At 43.6% G+C, this 20,190-nt stretch overlaps 1 protein-coding gene across 16 annotated transcripts in view; it reads left to right on the top strand.

The window, feature by feature from the left end:
• Positions 1-20,190, top strand: part of LOC118358384 (ankyrin-1-like) — a 209,168-nt gene that overhangs the window by 85,464 nt on the left and 103,514 nt on the right. For 14 of the 16 annotated variants that reach the window (XM_052478822.1, XM_052478828.1, XM_052478815.1 and 11 more), the window contains exon 2: positions 15,514-15,606. The exons of the other annotated variants lie outside the window; for them this stretch is intronic. In XM_052478822.1, the coding sequence (XP_052334782.1) occupies positions 15,514-15,606 (93 nt within the window). The remainder of the gene's footprint in view (positions 1-15,513; positions 15,607-20,190) is intronic. 16 annotated transcript variants of the gene reach the window in all.

A 20,190-nucleotide genomic window follows, 5' to 3' on the forward strand; every position in this document is an offset into this window, starting at 1 on the left:
AATAAAGGTGAAATAAAGGTGAAATAAAAAAATAAAAATAGTATACATTGCATTCGGAAAGTATTCAGACCCCTTACATTTTTCAACATTTTGTTAAGTTACAGCTTTATTCTAAAATGGGTGAAATCCATGTTTTTTCTCACCAATCTACACACAATACCCCATAATAAAAACAGAAATACCTTATTTACATAAATATTCATACCATTTGCTATGAGACTTGAAATTGAGCTCAGGTGCATCCTGTTTCCATTGATCATCCTTGAGATGTTTCTACAACCTGATTGGAGTCCACCTGAGGAAAATTCAATTGATTGGACATGTTTTGGAAAGGCACACACCTGTCTATATAAGGTACAGTTGACAGTGCATGTCAGAGAAAAAACTAAGCCATGAGGTCAAACAAAACATTTCTAGAGCTCCGAGACAGGATTGTGTCGAGGCACATATCTGGGGAAGGGTACCAAAACATTTCTGCAGCATTAAAGGTCCCCAAGAACACAGTGGCCTCCATAATTCTTAAATGGAAGAAGTTTGAAACCATCAAGACTCTTCCTAGAGCTGGATGCTCGGCTAAACTCAGCAATCAGGGGAGAAAAGTACATAGAGATCCAGGACCTCAGACTGGGGTGAAGGTTCACCTTCCAAAAGGACAACGACCCTAAGCACACAGCCAAGACAACGCAGGAGTGGCTTTGGGACAAGTCTCTGAATGTCATTGAGTGGCCCAGTCAGAGTCCGGACTTCAACCCTATCTAACATCTCTGGAGAGACCTGGAAATAGCTGTGCAGCGACGCTCCCCATCCAACTTGACAGAGCTTGAGAGGATCTGCAGAGAAGAAGAATGAGAGAAACTCCCCAAATACAGGTGTGCCAAGCTTGTAGTGTCATACCCATGAAGAATCGAGGCTGTAATCACTGCCAATGGTGCTTCAACAAAGTACTGAGTAAAGGGTATGAATACTTATGTACATTGGGGAGAACAAGTATTTGATATACTGCTGATTTTGCAGGTTTTCCTACTTACAAAGCATGTAGAGGTCTGTAATTTTTATCATAGGTACACTTCAACTGTGAGAGATGGAATCTAAAACAAAAATCCAGAAAATCACATTGTATGATTTTTAAGTGATTAATTTGCATTTTTTTGCATGACATAAGTATTTGATCACCTACCAACCAGTAAGAATTCCGGCTCTCACAGATCTGTTAGTTTTTCTTTAAGAAGCCCTCCTCTTTTCCACTCATTACCTGTATTAACTGCACCTGTTTGTACTCGTTACCTGTATAAAAGACACCTGTCCACACACTCAATCAAACAGACTCCAACCTCTCCACAATGGCCAAGACCAGAGAGCTGTGTAAGGAAAACAGGAATAAAATTGTAGACGTGCACAAGGCTGGGATGGGCTACAGGACAATAGGCAAGCAGCTTGGTGAGAAGGCAACAACTGTTGGCGCAAGAAGTTCAACATGACGGCCAATCACCCTCGGTCTGGGGCTCCATGCAAGATCTCACCTCGATATTTAAGTTGTTGTTTTTTTGTACATTTTGTTGCAAAAACGTCTAAAAACCTGTTTTTGATTTGTCATTATAGTGCATTGTGTGTAGATTAATGAGGGGGGGGGGACTATTTAATACATTTTAGAATAAGGCTGTAAAGTAACAAAATGTTGAAAAAGTCAAGGGGTCTGAATACGTTCCTTATGCACTGTATACTATAGTTAAAAAATGTCGTGTTTTTGTATTGTTTTTTGAGTGGATAACACTGTCGTATTTACTATAATATTCTACAGTATACTACAAAAGTACTACACTTGATTGAGGAATACTACAGTTAGTAGTTTTCTACAGTTTACTACAGAATTCTATAATTGTAACGGCGTTCGTCTGTTGAAAGAGGAGCAGACCAAAATGCAGCGTGGTAGTTACTCATGTTCTTTAATGAAAATTTGAACGATACATGAAATAACTAAATATACAAAAACAACAAACGGAACGTTAAAACCTATACAGCCTATCTTGTGACAACAAACACAGAGACAGGAACAATCACCCACGACATACTCAAAGAATATGGCTGCCTAAATATGGTTCCCAATCAGAGACAACGATAATCACCTGACTCTGATTGAGAACCGCCTCAGGCAGCCATAGACTAAGCTAGACACCCCACAAAAACCTCATGACAAAAACGCACCACAATAACCCATGTCACCCCCTGGCCTGACCAAATAAATGAAGACAAACATACATACTTCGACCAGGGCGTGACAATAATACTGTGCCTTTAGAAAGTATTTACACCCCTTGACTTTTTCCAATTTTTTGTGTTACAGCCTTAATTTAAAATGTATTACATTCTGATCATTGGTCATTGGCCTACACACAATAACCTATAATGTCAAATTGGAATTGTGTTTTTCCACATTTTTACAAATTAATAAAAGTGAAAATACACAATGAAATGTGTCGAGTCAATAAGTATTCAACCTCTCACTTAAGAAAAAAGATTGCAGTCTGAGTTCAGTATAACTGCAATACAATGCGATGTAACTGCAGTTACAGTGCAGTCTAACTTCAGTATGCAGCAGTACACTGCATTTATTCTGCAATTACTGTGTCCAAAATACCAAAATTCCTGCACTATTACTGCAGTTTAAAAACTCACTCTGTGTGCAATAATAGTGTTTAACATGATTTTTTAAGGACAACCTTCTCTGTACTCCACACAATGAATTTCAAACATAGATTCAACCACAAAGACCAGGGAGGTTTTCCAATGTCTCGCAAAGAAGAGCACCTAAAGGTAGATGGCAACACAAAACTAAAAAGCAGAAATGGAATATCCCATTGATCATGGTGACGTTATTAATTACACTTTGGATGGTGTATCAATAAAAACAGTCACTACAAAGATACAGGCAAGAGCCATGGGTCCTTGGAAACACGACCCAGCCAAGCCGCACTACCTGCTTAACCAGCCGCACCAATGTGTCGGAGGAAACACTGTGCACCTGGTGACCATTTCAGCATGCATGCGCCCGGCCCACCACAGTTGCTAGAGTGTGATGGGACAAAGACCCTCCCCTAATGACGCTGGGCCAATTGTGCGCCGCCTCATGGAATCAAACCTGGATCTGTAGTGACACAGCTAGATGAACAATTTTGAAAATAATAATGGAAAAAGGTTGCGCAATCCAGGTGTGGAAATCTATTAGAGACTTCACAGAAAGACTCACAGCTGTAATTGCTGCCAAAGGTGATTCTACAAAGTATCAACTCAGGTGTGAATACTTATGTAAATTAGATTTTTCTGTATTTGACTTTCAATAAATTTGCGAACGGTTCTAGAAACATGTTTTCAATTTGTCATTATGGGGCATGTTGTGTGTAGATAGATGGCTGTTGTTTGTTGTTGTTGATATTTAATACAATTTCTATTCAGACTGAAACACCACAAAATGTGGAATAAGTCAAGGGGTATGAATACTTTCTGAATGCACTGTAAGTACTGTAGTATTCTATATTAAACTATGGTATTTATTTATGTGGGTAGTTTTGGCTCGGTTCTTTAGCTAGCTACGCCTGTTATAGTATGTAACATTCATGCAACAATTGGCAGTGTTCACAGATGAGAGGTGTTTTGAGTAGAAGTCAGAAGTCAATAGTTGTTAGTGGTGTTGAAGTGGGGCATTTCCATCAAAAGGTACCCATGAGCACCAACATGGGAAGAGCTCTCTCTTTCTCTCTTTCTCTCTCTCCCTCCATCTCTCTCTGCATTTCTCTCTCTCTCTCTGCCTTTCTCTCTCTGCCTTTCTCTCTCTCTGCCTTTCTCTCTCTCTGCCTTTCTCTCTCTCTGCCTTTCTCTATCTGCCTTTCTCTCTCACCCTCCAGTTAATGTCACCTCTCCCAGCTCTTACTGACACCTACCCATGAGCCCCTCTCTTTCCATTGACTGTAACCAGCATCCTCACCCACTGAGCACCAACCAACACCGGACATCCATAGACGTTGAAAAGTCGTTGAAATTTAGTCAGTCCACTCTGGCCTTCATGTTGACGTCCACAGATGGACTGGAATGGACCAAATCATATCATAGACGTACATTATGTTTCACAAGTTTGGATAGTTCAGTTATGTACAAGACAGTGAGTAGAGCGTAGAAGTATACAGTACAAATTCTACATTACTGTACTGTACTTTACTGCACTATACTGAACTCTACTCTGCTCTACTCTATTCGGCTCCACTGTGCTGTATTGTACTGCACTGTACTCTACTATACTTTACTGCACTATACTGAACTCTACTCTGCTCTACTCTATTCGGCTCTGCTGTGCTGTATTGTACTGCACTGTACTCTACTGTACTTTACTGCACTATACTGAACTCTACTCTGCTCTACTCTATTCGGCTCTGCTGTGCTGTATTGTACTGCACTGTACTCTACTATACTTTACTGCACTATACTGAACTCTACTCTGCTCTACTCTATTCGGCTCTGCTGTGCTGTATTGTACTGCACTGTACTCTACTATACTTTACTGCACGATAATGAACTCTACTCTGCTCTACTCTATTCGGCTCCGCTGTGCTGTATTGTACTGCACTGTACTCTACTTTACTGCACTATACTGAACTCTACTCTGCTCTACTCTATTCGGCTCCGCTGTGCTGTATTGTACTGCACTGTACTCTACTATACTTTACTGCACTATACTGAACTCTACTCTGCTCTATTCGGCTCCGCTGTGCTGTATTGTACTGCACTGTACTCTACTATACTTTACTGCACTATACTGAACTCTACTCTGCTCTACTCTATTCGGCTCCGCTGTGCTGTATTGTACTGCACTGTACTCTACTATACTTTACTGCACTATACTGAACTCTACTCTGCTCTACTCTATTCGGCTCCGCTGTGCTGTATTGTACTGCACTGTACTCTGCTATGCTGTGCTGTGAAACATGAGGAGAATGACATTCATATCCATAATTATGCATTTCCACTTCACTTCCTGTGGTTCAATAACCAAAATAGATTTTGTTCAAACTCAAGGTGCCATGTCATAGCTGACACCCCATTCTTTCTGCAGACATCTTTGAATCTTATTTCAGAGCAGATATGGTCACATAAGAAACTGAGGGAGATTTTACTTCGTTACCAAGGTTTGCATCTGCACAATTCTTCTACTAAGTTATTTTTTGTCAGTGAACATTGTTAAAAAGTAATCATTGTGCATAGTGTTGTATGGTCTGTTAAACTTTGAAATTAATGTTTTTTGTTTGGAATACATTTTAAAGTGGAAAAACTGAGTCAAAGCATAATTCCATTGCCATGGATTTGCCCAGTGTTAGTGTGTGAAGGGTGGGAGCTTCTAGACTCAGACAAAAGAGAAGAGCTGAAAAGCATCATAATGACTCCCAGAAAGAAAGAAAAGGCATGTCTCTTTCCATTTCTCTGAGTGAAAAGAATGGAACAACAAAAAAGAGGGAGAGAAAGAAAGAAAGAAAGAAAGAAAGAAAGAAAGAAAGATGAAAATAAGGCCCTCAAATCCAGGTTTTTGACTGTGATGTCTCTTTGGCTTTATTCTTTTTGCGCGTGTGTTTTATTATGGTAATGAAATGGCAGTAAAAATAGTCTTGAATGAAAGAGTTCCCCCTCTCCAAGGAGGGAGGGAGTTAGTGAGAAAGGTAGGGGTGCAGGGGGGGCCTCTAAATGTCATTGATAAAAACAGATTTGAGTTCTCTCCTTCCTCACATACCCTCCATCTTTCTGTTGTCCTCCTCCCCTCCCTCTCTTCTCTCCTTCATCTCCCAGTCAGACCTTCTCTGCTTCATTGGTCCCATGGGATTACATGAGAAATGTTCATAGGTCTTCTCAGTACAATAATTACTACAGTATTCACTGTAATGTTTTTGCAGAAATAAAGTCTGGGTAACACTACATAGAATACTAAAGCAAAGTCCACAAAAACACTTCAGTGAAATCTATAATATTTATACCATAGTATACTATAGTATTTTTTTTGTGGGTAGGATCCTTTAACCAGAATCATTAGGCTAATTGCTCAAGGCAGTCACTACACAACCACTACAGATAATTGAAAAAAGGCAATAAATAAAGAATAATTGAATCATCTTACTAACTAATTCAGGATCCTAAGCCTTGCTCTCAACTTGCCCCATCTTCTGTCTATCATTGACTCCCAGTTTAAAACCAGCTAGAGGTCATGTGAAAGTTACCAACCAAAAGCAACAGGAGACAATCAGTGCTTCAGTGTGTACAAAGCAGGCAAAAGGGGATTTGATGTAGCTCTTTTGAGTTTTTGCTGTACAGTAAAGTCATGGCATCACCCAATGCTTATTCATACCCCAGGCTTCTAAAAGATCCTTTGTTAAAACAGACTCTTCCTTCCCCCCCTTTTCACTCCCCCTCTTCTGTCTCCCTGGAGCCTAACTGCCTGAGAGAGAAGGAACAGAGAGAAAAAGAGGAGAGAGAGTTGAAGTTCAGCAGAGGCGATGCTCCCTCTCAACCACAGAGCAGATCAAAGAGCTGCTCTCCTCTCCTCTGCTGTGATGTGAATCGGCCTGGTTTAAAGGGAAATATCCACAGGCTTCTAACAGAGAGGCTCCAGGGGGCCCTAACAGAGGGGGCAGTGGACCACGGTCTTCCCCTCCAGGCTGAGGCCTCCACACACACACAGCTCCCCTGGCAGTCCTGGACCAGTCCACTGCGTGAGGCAGAATCTCAACAACACAGAAATGTAATAGAAAGATGGATAGAACCGTGCATGTGTATGTTCATCTGTGTGTCCTTGAGTGAGAGAGAGAATGTAATGGTGTAGAGAGTGAGAGAGTGGAGGTCGAGGTGACTGCAGTCCCTATCCTCTCCTCTCTTACCTGGCTCCTCCTCTACCTGTGTCTCTCCAGATGACATCTCAGCTCTCTGCTGATGTAGACCTCTGCTGCTCTGCTCTCTCTGCTCTGCCCTGTAGAGCTGGCAGCTCTCCCTCCACAATGCATTATTTATCAGTCTGGGATCTGAGTAATTCTCATTTCTCGCTTACTAGCAATTCCTTTCAGAAAATAACAGGTATAAACTTTGCACAGCTGCAAGTGCTTAGTGAATCTGGTCCTTCTAATGTTTTCATCCTGTGTCATGTGGTCGGACCCCCCACCTGCCAATCTGCACCAGAGGGGCTAAAACTCTCCATCGATCTGTAATGTGTTTTCCAGGCCCCAGGTTGAGGATCAATCTGACAGGAAGGATTCAGGACCATCTTGATGTCCACTAATCAATGTTCTAATATTCCTAATATTGTTACTTAATAGCCCAGCTAAGACGTGTACTAACCTATGGTTGTCTATGTGTGTGACTGAGACAGATGGAGAATTTAGCTAGCGCTGTGTGTGTGGCTGCTCATCCACTACCCTTAGAACACAGTTCCTCGTTTTTAACACGATGTGAATGATTTAGTACGGGTCCATTTAGTCTAGAGATACTGTGTCAGCCTTTTTACAGGACTGGCAGGTTTGAAGCTAGGCGTACTGTAGCAGTGGCCCTTGATGAGGATGACAGGGAAAGTGGAGAGAAAGAGCGGTATAATTTTTATTTGTATTTTACCTTTATTTAACTAGTCAAGTCAGTTAAGAAAAACTTCTTATTTACAATGACGGCCTACTCTGGCCAAACCCGGACGACACTGGGCCAATTGTGCGCCGCCCTATTGGACTCCCAGTCACAGTCGGATGTGATTCAGCCTGGATTCAAACCAGGGACTGTAGTGATGCCTCTTGCACTGAGATGCAGTACCTTAGTCCGCCGCGCCACTCAGGAACCCTTGAATACAGGAACAGATATATAGGAGCAGCCGTAGAGAAAAAGAAGTGTGTTTTTTTTATCAACATGAAACAAAGTGATGATTGATGATTCGCTGTGACAATAATACTGTATGGCTGGTGGTTTCTTCACTCTGCACCAGTCATGTGTAGGATGACTTGCTCTCTGGCTATGAGTTGGCCTACACCTGGCTCTCTGGCTATGAGTTGGCCTACACCTGGCTCTCTGGCTATGAGTTGGCCTACACCTGGCTCTCTGGCTATGAGTTGGCCTACAACTGGCTCTCTCTGGCTATGAGTCGGCCTATCTCCTGGCTCTCTCTAGCTATGAGTCGGCCTATCTCCTGGCTCTCTCTGGTTATGAGTCGGCCTATCTCCTGGCTCTCTCTGGTTATGAGTCGGCCTATCTCCTGGCTCTCTCTGGCTATGAGTCGGCCTATCTCCTGGCTCTCTCTGGTTATGAGTCGGCCTATCTCCTGGCTCTCTCTGGCTATGAGTCGGCCTACCTCCTGGCTCTCTCTGGCTATGAGTCGGCCTATCTCCTGGATCTCTCTGGCTATGAGTCGGCCTATCTCCTGGCTCTCTCTGGCTATGTGTCGGCCTATCTCCTGGCTCTCTCTGGCTATGAGTCGGCCTACCTCCTGGCTCTCTCTGGCTATGAGTCGGCCTATCTCCTGGTTCTCTCTGGCTATGAGTCGGCCTACCTCCTGGCTCTCTCTGGCTATGAGTCGGCCTACCTCCTGGCTCTCTCTGGCTATGAGTCGGCCTACCTCCTGGCTCTCTCTGGCTATGAGTCGGCCTATCTCCTGGCTCTCTCTGGCTATGTGTCGGCCTACCTCCTGGCTCTCTCTGGCTATGAGTCGGCCTATCTCCTGGCTCTCTCTGGTTATGAGTCGGCCTATCTCCTGGCTCTCTCTGGCTATGAGTCGGCCTACCTCCTGGCTCTCTCTGGCTATGAGTCGGCCTATCTCCTGGCTCTCTCTGGTTATGAGTCGGCCTATCTCCTGGCTCTCTCTGGCTATGAGTCGGCCTATCTCCTGGCTCTCTCTGGCTATGAGTCGGCCTACCTCCTGGCTCTCTCTGGCTATGAGTCGGCCTATCTCCTGGCTCTCTCTGGCTATGAGTCGGCCTACCTCCTGGCTCTCTCTGGCTATGAGTCGGCCTATCTCCTGGCTCTCTCTGGTTATGAGTCGGCCTATCTCCTGGCTCTCTCTGGCTATGAGTTGGCCTACAACTGGCTCTCTCTGGCTATGAGTCGGCCTATCTCCTGGCTCTCTCTGGTTATGAGTCGGCCTACCTCCTGGCTCTCTCTGGCTATGAGTTGGCCTACAACTGGCTCTCTCTGGCTATGAGTCGGCCTACCTCCTGGCTCTCTCTGGCTATGAGTTGGCCTACAACTGGCTCTCTCTGGCTATGAGTCGGCCTACCTCCTGGCTCTCTCTGGCTATGAGTCGGCCTATCTCCTGGCTCTCTCTGGCTATGAGTCGGCCTACCTCCTGGCTCTCTCTGGCTATGAGTCGGCCTATCTCCTGGCTCTCTCTGGTTATGAGTCGGCCTATCTCCTGGCTCTCTCTGGCTATGAGTTGGCCTACAACTGGCTCTCTCTGGCTATGAGTCGGCCTATCTCCTGGCTCTCTCTGGTTATGAGTCGGCCTACCTCCTGGCTCTCTCTGGCTATGAGTTGGCCTACAACTGGCTCTCTCTGGCTATGAGTCGGCCTACCTCCTGGCTCTCTCTGGCTATGAGTTGGCCTACAACTGGCTCTCTCTGGCTATGAGTCGGCCTATCTCCTGGCTCTCTCTGGTTATGAGTCGGCCTATCTCCTGGCTCTCTCTGGCTATGAGTCGGCCTATCTCCTGGCTCTCTCTGGCTATGAGTCGGCCTATCTCCTGGCTCTCTCTGGTTATGAGTCGGCCTACCTCCTGGCTCTCTCTGGCTATGAGTCGGCCTATCTCCTGGCTCTCTCTGGCTATGAGTCGGCCTATCTCCTGGCTCTCTCTGGCTATGAGTCGGCCTATCTCCTGGCTCTCTCTGGCTATGAGTCGGCCTATCTCCTGGCTCTCTCTGGTTATGAGTCGGCCTACCTCCTGGCTCTCTCTGGCTATGAGTCGGCCTATCTCCTGGCTCTCTCTGGCTATGAGTCGGCCTATCTCCTGGCTCTCTCTGGCTATGAGTCGGCCTACCTCCTGGCTCTCTCTGCTTCATTTTTGTTCTGTTTGCACTATCTTTTCTCATCCTGTATTTGGCCTACCATTCACTTTCTCTTTAACTTGGATCCCGAGACACACACACACACACCTCCCCATCCTATCCCAGCTCTTGATCCTCTGTGCTGCTGCAGTAATTGACATTGTGAAGGATGAGCTGCAAATGAATGTGGAGAGATGACAGGTCTCCAACTGGCCCTGCTCCAGAAGTCATCAAGGGGGCATCGTGATTAAAACCCCATTTAATCCAACTGCCAAGAACAGAGAGAGAGGCAGGGAGAAAGAGAAAGAGATGGAGGCAGGGCCGGATTAAGAAATCATAGGCCCCATGGGTTTTTTACATTTTTATAGTGAGATGCGGAGATGGAGAGAGATGGAAAGATGCAGGAAAAGAGAGAAGGGAGCATCTGATGACCTCTGTGGGTTGTTATTTGTACAGTATCATTAGTAGGGCTAGTGCTTATAAGCCATGTTTGGCAGAAGCCTAGCAATTATATTTGTAGATCATCTATTTGCGCTATACAGTAAGTATACAAAACATTAAGAACACCTGACCAGGTGAATCCAGGTGAAGGTTATGATCCCTTATTGATGTCACTTTTTAAAAGCGCTGTAGTCAGTGTAGATGAAGGGGAGGAGACAGGTTAAAGAAGGATTTTTAAGCTTTGAGACAATTGAGACATGGATTGTGTATGCTTGCCATTGTGTCAAGAACTGCAACGCTGCTGGGTTTTTCACGCTCAACAGTTTGCTGTTGGTACCAAGAATGGTCCATCACCTAAAGGACATCCTGCCAACTTGACACAACTGTGGGAAGCATTGGAAACAACATGGGCCAGCATCCCTGTGGAATGCTTGCGACACCTTGTAGAGTCCATGAGGCAAAAGGGTGAGGTACAATTCAATATTAGGAAGGTTTTCCTAATGTTTGGTATATTCAGTGTATTTTCCAGTAGTCTGTCCATAGTTAATCTAATTTCCCAATGTTATAGTAATATACATGTTTAATTGAGTTTCAAGCATACGTGCCTGCCAAACTACCTGGAGACTAGTTAGTCATTGAGGGACTTTGAGAGACCCTGCCCCTAATCTAAAGTGTAACCATTCACGTGTGAAGTGTTTCCTCTGAGGACTTTGTATCTCTCCTCATTTCTCTGGTTTTCCAAAAGGCTTTAGAGTCAATGACCTGTCACTCTTATCAGCAGCTTCTCTCTCTCTCTCTCTCTCTCTCTCTCTCTCTCTCTCTCTCTCTCTCTCTCTCTCTCTCTCTCTCTCTCTCTCTCTCTCTCTCTCTCTCTCTCTCTCTCTCTCTCTCTCTCTCTCTCTCTCTCTCTCTCTCTCTCTCTCTCTCTCTCTCTCTCTCTCTCTCTCTCTCTCTCTCTCTCCTCCCTCCCTCCCTCCCTCCCTCCCTCCCTCCCTCCCTCTCTCCCTCCCCTCCCTTTCCCTGCCACCACTGCCCATCTGCTACATAATCCAATTATTCCATAAACTAACTGACACGCTCTGTGACTCACCACAAACACTATAGCAGGCTGCGTCACACACACACATACTTACACACTCACACACACACACACACACACACACACACACACACACACACACACACACACACACACACACACACACACACACACACACACACACACACACACACACACACACACACACACACACGCAAACACATACTGTATGTACGTACACACTTACACACTCAGATACATGTCAAGTCAGTGTATGTAATTATTCCCTTGAGGTGACTCTCTGTCTCTCTTCTCTGTTCCCCTGAGGTGACTGTGTCTGTCTCTCTGTGTTTATGTGTGATGTTCTTCTGCTGCTGTGCTGCTCTGTGATTATGAGCCATCACATCTGTCTTCTCAAACACTGGCGTGTCACAAAAAGGTTTCAGTTCTACGTGTGAGGTTCACCTCACTGCATTCTCAAAGACATCCAAGTCATGTAGTTTTTTCGAACATACTATATATAACAAACTCTCAAATACTATTTTTAGAGACCCAATGTTTCAGCAAAGGATATTAAATACAAATGTTGCTTCAAGGCCCTTTTTTAGAATTCCATTATTATTTAGTTATACATTGTGTTCAGTGATTTCAATTCAGTCAGCACCTCGCTCAAAACTATTCTGCTGGAAAACCTAATTATCTCACTGTTTAGAAATGGCAAAGCTTCACTGGTCATTGTACACAACAGAAATCAGATTGCTTTAGTAAACGTCCTGTAGAAGACCCAGTCCACTCTATTCCCTTGATGAGAGTGGCTCGTCTGAAAGCCCAATGAAGTTTGTGATTGTGTAATGTTAGCCCACTGCAGGAGAATTGCAGACCTTGTCAGGTATTTGTGCTCCTCAGAGCATCACCAAGAGGCCGTGTTGTGTTATTTTTAGTTCGGACACAACAAGAGTGCAGAGTAACAGATGGGGTGGGAGGCGTATGGGGTGAAACAGGAAGGAGGGCCAGAACCAGGGCGGATCACAGCAGAGGGAGGGAGTCTGAACAGGGCTGTTACTCTGCTTTACTCTGTAAAACAGCAGAGGGAGGGAGTCTGAACAGGGCTGTTACTCTCTATGTTACTCTGTAAAACAGCAGAGGGAGGGAGTCTGAACAGGGCTGTTACTCTGCTTTACTCTGTAAAACAGCAGAGGGAGAGAGTCTGAACAGGGCTGTTACTCTGTGTTACTCTGTAAAACAGCAGAGGGAGGGAGTCTGAACAGGGCTGTTACTCTCTGCTTTACTCTGTAAAACAGCAGAGGGAGGGAGTCTGAACAGGGCCGTTACTCTCTGCTTTACTCAGTAAAACAGCAGAGGGAGGAAGTCTGAACAGGGCTGTTACTCTCTGCTTTACTCTGTAAAACAGCAGAGGGAGGGAGTCTGAACAGGCTGTTACTCTGCTTTATTCTGTAAAACAGCAGAGGGAGGGAGTCTGAACAGGGCTGTTACTCTGCTTTACTCTGTAAAACAGCAGAGGGAGGGAGTCTGAACAGGGCTGTTACTCTCTGTGTTACTCTGTAAAACAGCAGAGGGAGGGAGTCTGAACAGGGCTGTTACTCTCTGCTTTACTCTGTAAAACAGCAGAGGGAGGGAGTCTGAACGGGGCTGTTACTCTGCTTTACTCTGTGGAACAGCAGAGGGAGGGAGTCTGAACAGGGCTGTTACTCTCTGCTTTACTCTGTAAAACAGCAGAGGGAGGGAGTCTGAACAGGGCTGTTACTGTCTGCTTTACTCTGTAAAACAGCAGAGGGAGGGAGTCTGAACAGGGCTGTTACTCTCTGCTTTGCTCTGTAAAACAGCAGAGGGAGGGAGTCTGAACAGGCTGTTACTCTGCTTTATTCTGTAAAACAGCAGAGGGAGGGAGTCTGAACAGGGCTGTTACTCTGCTTTACTCTGTAAAACAGCAGAGGGAGGGAGTCTGAACAGGGCTGTTACTCTCTGTGTTACTCTGTAAAACAGCAGAGGGAGGGAGTCTGAACAGGGCTGTTACTCTCTGCTTTACTCTGTAAAACAGCAGAGGGAGGGAGTCTGAACGGGGCTGTTACTCTGCTTTACTCTGTGGAACAGCAGAGGGAGGGAGTCTGAACAGGGCTGTTACTCTCTGCTTTACTCTGTAAAACAGCAGAGGGAGGGAGTCTGAACAGGGCTGTTACTCTCTGCTTTACTCTGTAAAACAACAGAGGGAGGGAGTCTGAACAGGGCTGTTACTCTCTATGTTACTCTGTAAAGCAGCAGAGGGAGGGAGTCTGAACAGGGCTGTTACTCTCTGCTTTACTCTGTAAAACAGCAGAGGAAGGGAGTCTGAACAGGGCTGTTACTCTCTATGTTACTCTGTAAAGCAGCAGAGGGAGGGAGTCTGAACAGGGCTGTTACTCTCTGCTTTACTCTGTAAAACAGCAGAGGGAGGGAGTCTGAACAGGGCTGTTACTCTCTATGTTACTCTGTAAAGCAGCAGAGGGAGGGAGACTGAACAGGGCTGTTACTCTCTGCTTTACTCTGTAAAACAGCAGAGGAAGGGAGTCCGAAAAGGGTGTCTCTTGCATGTTGACCTGCATGTTGATCTCTCTCTTATCTGTGGTTCCTCTTCCCTGTGTGGTAGTGTGTATGTCACTGAGAAAAGAGGACTGTACCTCTCTAGTGGCGAGGAGGCATCCCCTGCAGAGCCATTCGGCCCTGCTTGCACTAAATGTTGTGTATTAGGGGTAAAGTCCCCTGTACCTGGCTCCTCTAGTCTCCTCATCCACCCCCCGTGCTTGCTTCAACCTAACCTGCACTGCTCTTTTCTTTCTCACACATGCCCGACAGTTCCTAAATATACTGTATGTGTGACAGTAGCTCGACAAGCAAAATAACAATATTCTCTGACACTACTACGTTCTATGCACAGTACATGACAATGTTGCACTGTGTATTTTACAACAAAAATGTTTCCTAATAGTGTATTTGGATAACAATACAAGGTAACATACTTGTGTAAAACTGGTGAGGAGTTTTGTGTACATATATTGTTTCAGTGTTACAATCAATCTCAGTGTAATAATACAGTTGGATTTGGTTTCTTTGTTTTTACATGTACTATACGTGTTTGTTCGAGGTACTGTAACTACAGTGTACTTTCAATAACATGTGTTTGTGTTGAGTGTAATTTCCATGTATTCACCCTTAACACAGTACTTATTTGAACTGTACCTTGTCCTATGTGAAGCCATGGTAAGTACACCATATTTCCACAAAGGAAATGATTGGCATGAACCTGTAGTTAACTGTCATTGCCCAGAAACATGTTATTCTTATGTTTTAAGTAAGACATCACATAGGGAGAGATTCTAATGCTAAATACTCACTGGAAGAGTAAAGACCACAATAGTAAAGGCCACAGTAGTATAGATCATAATCGTACAGCCGAGCCATCCATTAAGACCCATCACTATGGATACAGGACATGTTAACAATCAGCGCAGGCTAGTACCACTCCTTCACAAGCACACCGATCTCTAGCACCCACTCCTGATCCCCCAATGCCAAGCACTGACCACTGTGTATGGTGTCATATCCCATAGTCCTACCCCATGGTCCTGCCATGCCCATACATATGTCCCATCTTAACCTGACCTGTTTCCCACAGCCGAGTGCGTGTGAGAGAGGGGAGGGGGAGGGTGAGGGAGGGTGCGGCCATGGGACTGGGATGGGGTGGGATGCTTCCTCTCCTGCTTCTGTCTCCCTCCTCCTCCTCTCCTCTTGTTTTCTAGCTATGTCTGAATATGATGCTCTTCTCTTCCCTTTCTCCTCCCCTTCTTTCTCATTGCCCTCCCATTATTCTGTACACTCTCTCCCCTGTCCACCCTCTCTGTCTCTCTCCATTCTTTCTCTCTCTCTCCCTCTCTCTGTCTCTCTGTCACTGTGACTGTTGAGATTAACTGGGCTCTGTCTTTATGTCGTGTGTCTTTTTAGGCCCACGCGGTGCATCGCTGGCTAATCGATCAGGACGATAGTTTGAGCTCTGAGCTGCCGGATGGCCAAGGAGTATGGCACTTTGATGAAGCAGTAAATATCCGCCACACGTATATCTGGCTTTTTTACTCCTTATATATATCTATATATCTATATATCACCATCTTGTATCTGTCTTTTTAAGGTATGTGTCACTGTTGCTCTTGCTGTTGTTTTATCTTACTCACTTTTTTCTTATCTGTTGCTTCTAGTAAATGTAGTTCTATCTGGTTGTGTTGAGAGTCCAGTGTTGCTGTTGTTTTATCTTACTCTCTTTTTTCTTATCTGTTGCTTCTGGTAATTGTAGTTCTATCTGGTTGTGTTGAGAGTCCAGTGTTGCTGTTGTTTTATCTTACTCTCTTTTTTCTTATCTGTTGCTTCTGGTAATTGTAGTTCTATCTGGTTGTGTTGAGAGTCCAGTGTTGCTGTTGTTTTATCTTACTCACTTTTTTCTTATCTGTTGCTTCTAGTAATTGTAGTTCTATCTGGTTGTGTTGAGAGTCCAGTGTTGCTGTTGTTTTATCTTACTCACTTTTTTTCTTATCTGTTGCTTCTAGTAATTGTAGTTCTATCTGGTTGTGTTGAGAGTCCAGTGTTGCTGTTGTTTTATCTTACTCTCTTTTTCTTATCTGTTGCTTCTGGTAATTGTAGTTCTATCTGGTTGTGTTGAGAGTCCAGTGTTGCTGTTGTTTTATCTTACTCTCTTTTTTCTTATCTGTTGCTTCTGGTAATTGTAGTTCTATCTGGTTGTGTTGAGAGTCCAGTGTTGCTGTTGTTTTATCTTACTCTCTTTTTTCTTATCTGTTGCTTCTGGTAATTGTAGTTCTATCTGGTTGTGTTGAGAGTCCAGTGTTGCTGTTGTGGTGTGAGCTGGTTTAGTCAGGTGTCGTAAAGTCAGGCTGGAGTTTTTTCTTTCTTCCTGTTATCGTTGCTTGACCTATTTAACTTCCGTCCTTGGTTTCTTTTGCGTTTATGCTTAATTTGTGTGTGTGTGTGTATATCTATATCTTTGTGTGTGGTTTATCAGATAATGTTCTCTCATGTAGTATATTACATGCCAAGAGTCCACGGGCAAAATATACTATGATGATAGTTCTCATGAAATAGTACCCATACACATTCCTGTACTTATACAGATATTACGTGTATATGGAAAATCAAAAAGATTACATACATAAACAGTATGTGGTTGTGGGAACTTGTGTCTTCACCTTCTGATTGTCTGTATGTCTGGTGCTGTACCCATGTTTACGTGTTTGCACACTTGCACAGCTCCGAGCTGTGTATTGGTGTTAACTGTGTCTGTGTGGATGTGTTGTGTCTTTTTCTGTGCTGAAGCTGTTGTGAATTGTGTCAATGTGGTGTCTGTCTTGTCAGTTATGTCAGTGTGATGTTTGTCTTGTGTCAGTGTTGTGTTTTTTGAATTCTCTGTGTCAGTTGCTGTGTGGTGCTGTGCTGTGGTGTCTTATGTCTATGTCTTGTTATGTCTAATGTTGTGGTTTTGTACGTTGTGTCTTGTTAGTTCTATGTGATGTCTGTTTAATTTAACCTGATGTTTTCCTGTTCCTCCACCTCCATTGGCTGCTTCAACACTCTACAACCTCAAATGACACAATGACTCCACCTTTATTCCCTCAGTCGACATCCTCTACACACTATACAGGGCCTTCAGAAACTATTCACACCCCTTTTCTTTTTCCACATTTGATGTGTTACAAAGTGTGATTCAAAATTATTTAATTGTCCATTTATGTCAAAGTCAATTGTCCATTTATGTCAAAGTGTAAGAAGAATCCGTACAACATTAATCAAAAATAAAACACTAATTATATATATTGATTAGATAAGTATTCCGCCCCCTGAGTCAATACATGTTAATGTGGCAGCAATTACAGCTGTGAGTATTTCTGGGTAAGTTTCTAAGAGTTTTGCACACCTGGATTGTACAATATTTGCTAATTATTATTTTTTTAATTCTTCAAGCTCTGTCAAGTTGGTTGATCATTGCTAGACAGCCAAGTTCATGTCTCGCCATAGATTTTCAATCCGATTTAAGTCCGAACTGTAACTAGGCCACTCAGGAACATTCAATGTCGTTATGGTAAGCAACTCCAGTGTATATTTGGCCTTGGGTTTTAGGCTATTGTCCTGCTGAAAGGTGAATTCGTCTCCCAGTGTCTGTTGGAAAGCAGACTGAACCAGGTTTTCCTCTAGGATTTTGCTTGTGCTTAGGTCTATTCCATTTATTTTTATCCCCCCAAAAAAACTCTGCATTCCTTGCCGATGACAAGCATACCCATAACATCATGCAGCCACCACCATGCTTGAAAATATTAAAAGTGGTACTCAGTGTTGTGTTGTTTGACTTACCACAAACATTGTATTCAGGACATAAAGTAAATTATCTTTGCCACATTTTTTGCAGTTTTACTTTAGTGCCTTATTGCAAACAGGATACATGTTTTGTAATATTTGTATTCTGTACAGGCTTCCTTCTATTCACTCTGTCATTTAGATTAGTATTGTGGAGTAACTACAATGTTGTTGATCCATCCTCAGTTTTCTGTTCGAAAGTTTCCTTCCTGTCCGGAAAATTAGTTAGGAACACGCCTTTATCTTTGTAGTGATGGGTGTATTGCTACACCATCTTAAGTGTAATTATACTGAAAAGAAATATAAACATGACAAAATGTAAAATTGTTCATATGCACAAAAAGTTCTCAAATTGTGTGCACAAATGTGTTTACATCCCTGTTAGTGAGCATTTTATCCTTTGTCAAGACAATCCATCCATCTTACAGGTGTGGCACATCAAGAAGCTGATTAAACAGCATGATCATTACACAGATGTACCTTGTGCTGAGGACAATAAAAACTCACTCTAAAATGTGCACTTTTGTAACACAGATGTCTCAACTTTTGAGGGAGCATGCTGACTACAGGAATGTCCACTAGACTAATTGCCAGAGATGTTATGTTAATTCTCTACCATAAACTGTCTCCAATGTCATTTTAGAGAATTTGGCAGAACATCCAACCGGTCTCACAACCGCAGACCAGGTGTAACTACGCCAGCTCAGGACCTCCACATTCTGTTTCTTCACCTGCCCTTCTTTGCAAGGCATTGGAAAACCTCCCTGGTCTTTGAAATTCACTGCTCGACTGAGGGACCTTACAGATAATTGTATTTCTGGGGTACAGAGATGAGGTAGTCATTAAAAATATATATTTTTAGCACTATTATTGCAACTTATTATGTAACTTGTTAAGCACATTTTTACTCCTGAACTTATTTAGGTTTGCAATAACAAAGAGGTTGAATACTTATTGAATGGAGATTTTTCAGCTTTTCATATTTTATACATTTCTATCAATTTCGAAAAAAAACAAATCCACTTTGACATGTTTTTTTTTGTGCAGGCCAGTGATACAACATGTCAATGTAATCCATTTGAAATACAGGCTGTAACAACCAAATGTGGATAAAGTAAAGGGGTGTGAACACTTTCTGAAGGCTCTGTATACGACAAGTCCATAGGGCTTTCACAGTACCCTTTCCACACAGCTCCTTCAACTGATTTTCTAAACAGTGTAGCTCTTATGCTGTACTGTATATTCACACTCTGCATCACAGAAAAGTAGGTCCCAGATAAGACATCCCAACTGTTCACAAATGCACTAATAATGACCATAAGTCTGACAACACATACAGGCCTTACCTACTTATCAATGTTAAATGTTATTTTTCCTTTTGTGGTGTCTGTATGGATGATATCACTAATTGTTTTTGGTTTTCCTATGTTGTAGTCATTTTCTGTTTGAACAAACTTAGAGCGTAAGAGAGTGTATCTATTGTATCTATTGGTTTGACTACGAGCCAAACCCTGTCCTTATCCTGTCCTGTCCTTATCCTGTCCTGTTCTGTCCTTATCCTGTCCTGTCCTTATCCTGTCCTGTCCTTATCCTGTCCTGTCCTTATCCACTAGCAGGACAATGTAGTTTCCTTCAAGTGCCCAGACAAGGAAAGCTCCCAATGGAAATACAAGTTCCTGATCTTATTCAATTCATTTAGGTAGGAATGGAGATGGTAAGGAGAGAGGGGGGGTATTATCCCCATGTGACAAAAAAACACAGACACAAAATAACATGTCTGTTTTTTTCCTGTCCTGGGCTGAGATAGGGGGAAGAGAGGATGTGTGTTTTCAGAGAGGAGCGAGAGAGTGTTCACAGTGCTGCAGTGATGAATCTTCGTATAGAATCCAATCCCCCTGCCTGGCCCCTCGCCAATGCAGCAGAGCAGTGAAAAACAACAGCAGCACAAGCCCCTGCAATGGAACCCCAGCAGTCTATAACATGCTCTCTCCCCTCATGCTCCCCTTCACTCTTCCCTACACAGTCATTTAAATGATGACCCTCCAAAGGTTCTCCTTTCCCTTCATCGTCAAAATAGTAAAAGTCAAAGTGTAGTGAAATGTGCAGACAGTTTAACAGGGCAGTTGAGTGATTTAAAGCAAACAGCCACCTCCTAAACCCTGCTCTATGGTCCATGACACATCACTCGGGGCCCAATTTAATTTACACCAAATGAAAAGAACCCTAGAACCCCCCCTCCCTGTAAGATAAAAAATGAGGTGTCAG

This window comes from Oncorhynchus keta, chromosome 25, assembly GCF_023373465.1.
Source record: "Oncorhynchus keta strain PuntledgeMale-10-30-2019 chromosome 25, Oket_V2, whole genome shotgun sequence".
Classification (NCBI taxonomy): Eukaryota; Metazoa; Chordata; class Actinopteri; order Salmoniformes; family Salmonidae; genus Oncorhynchus; species Oncorhynchus keta.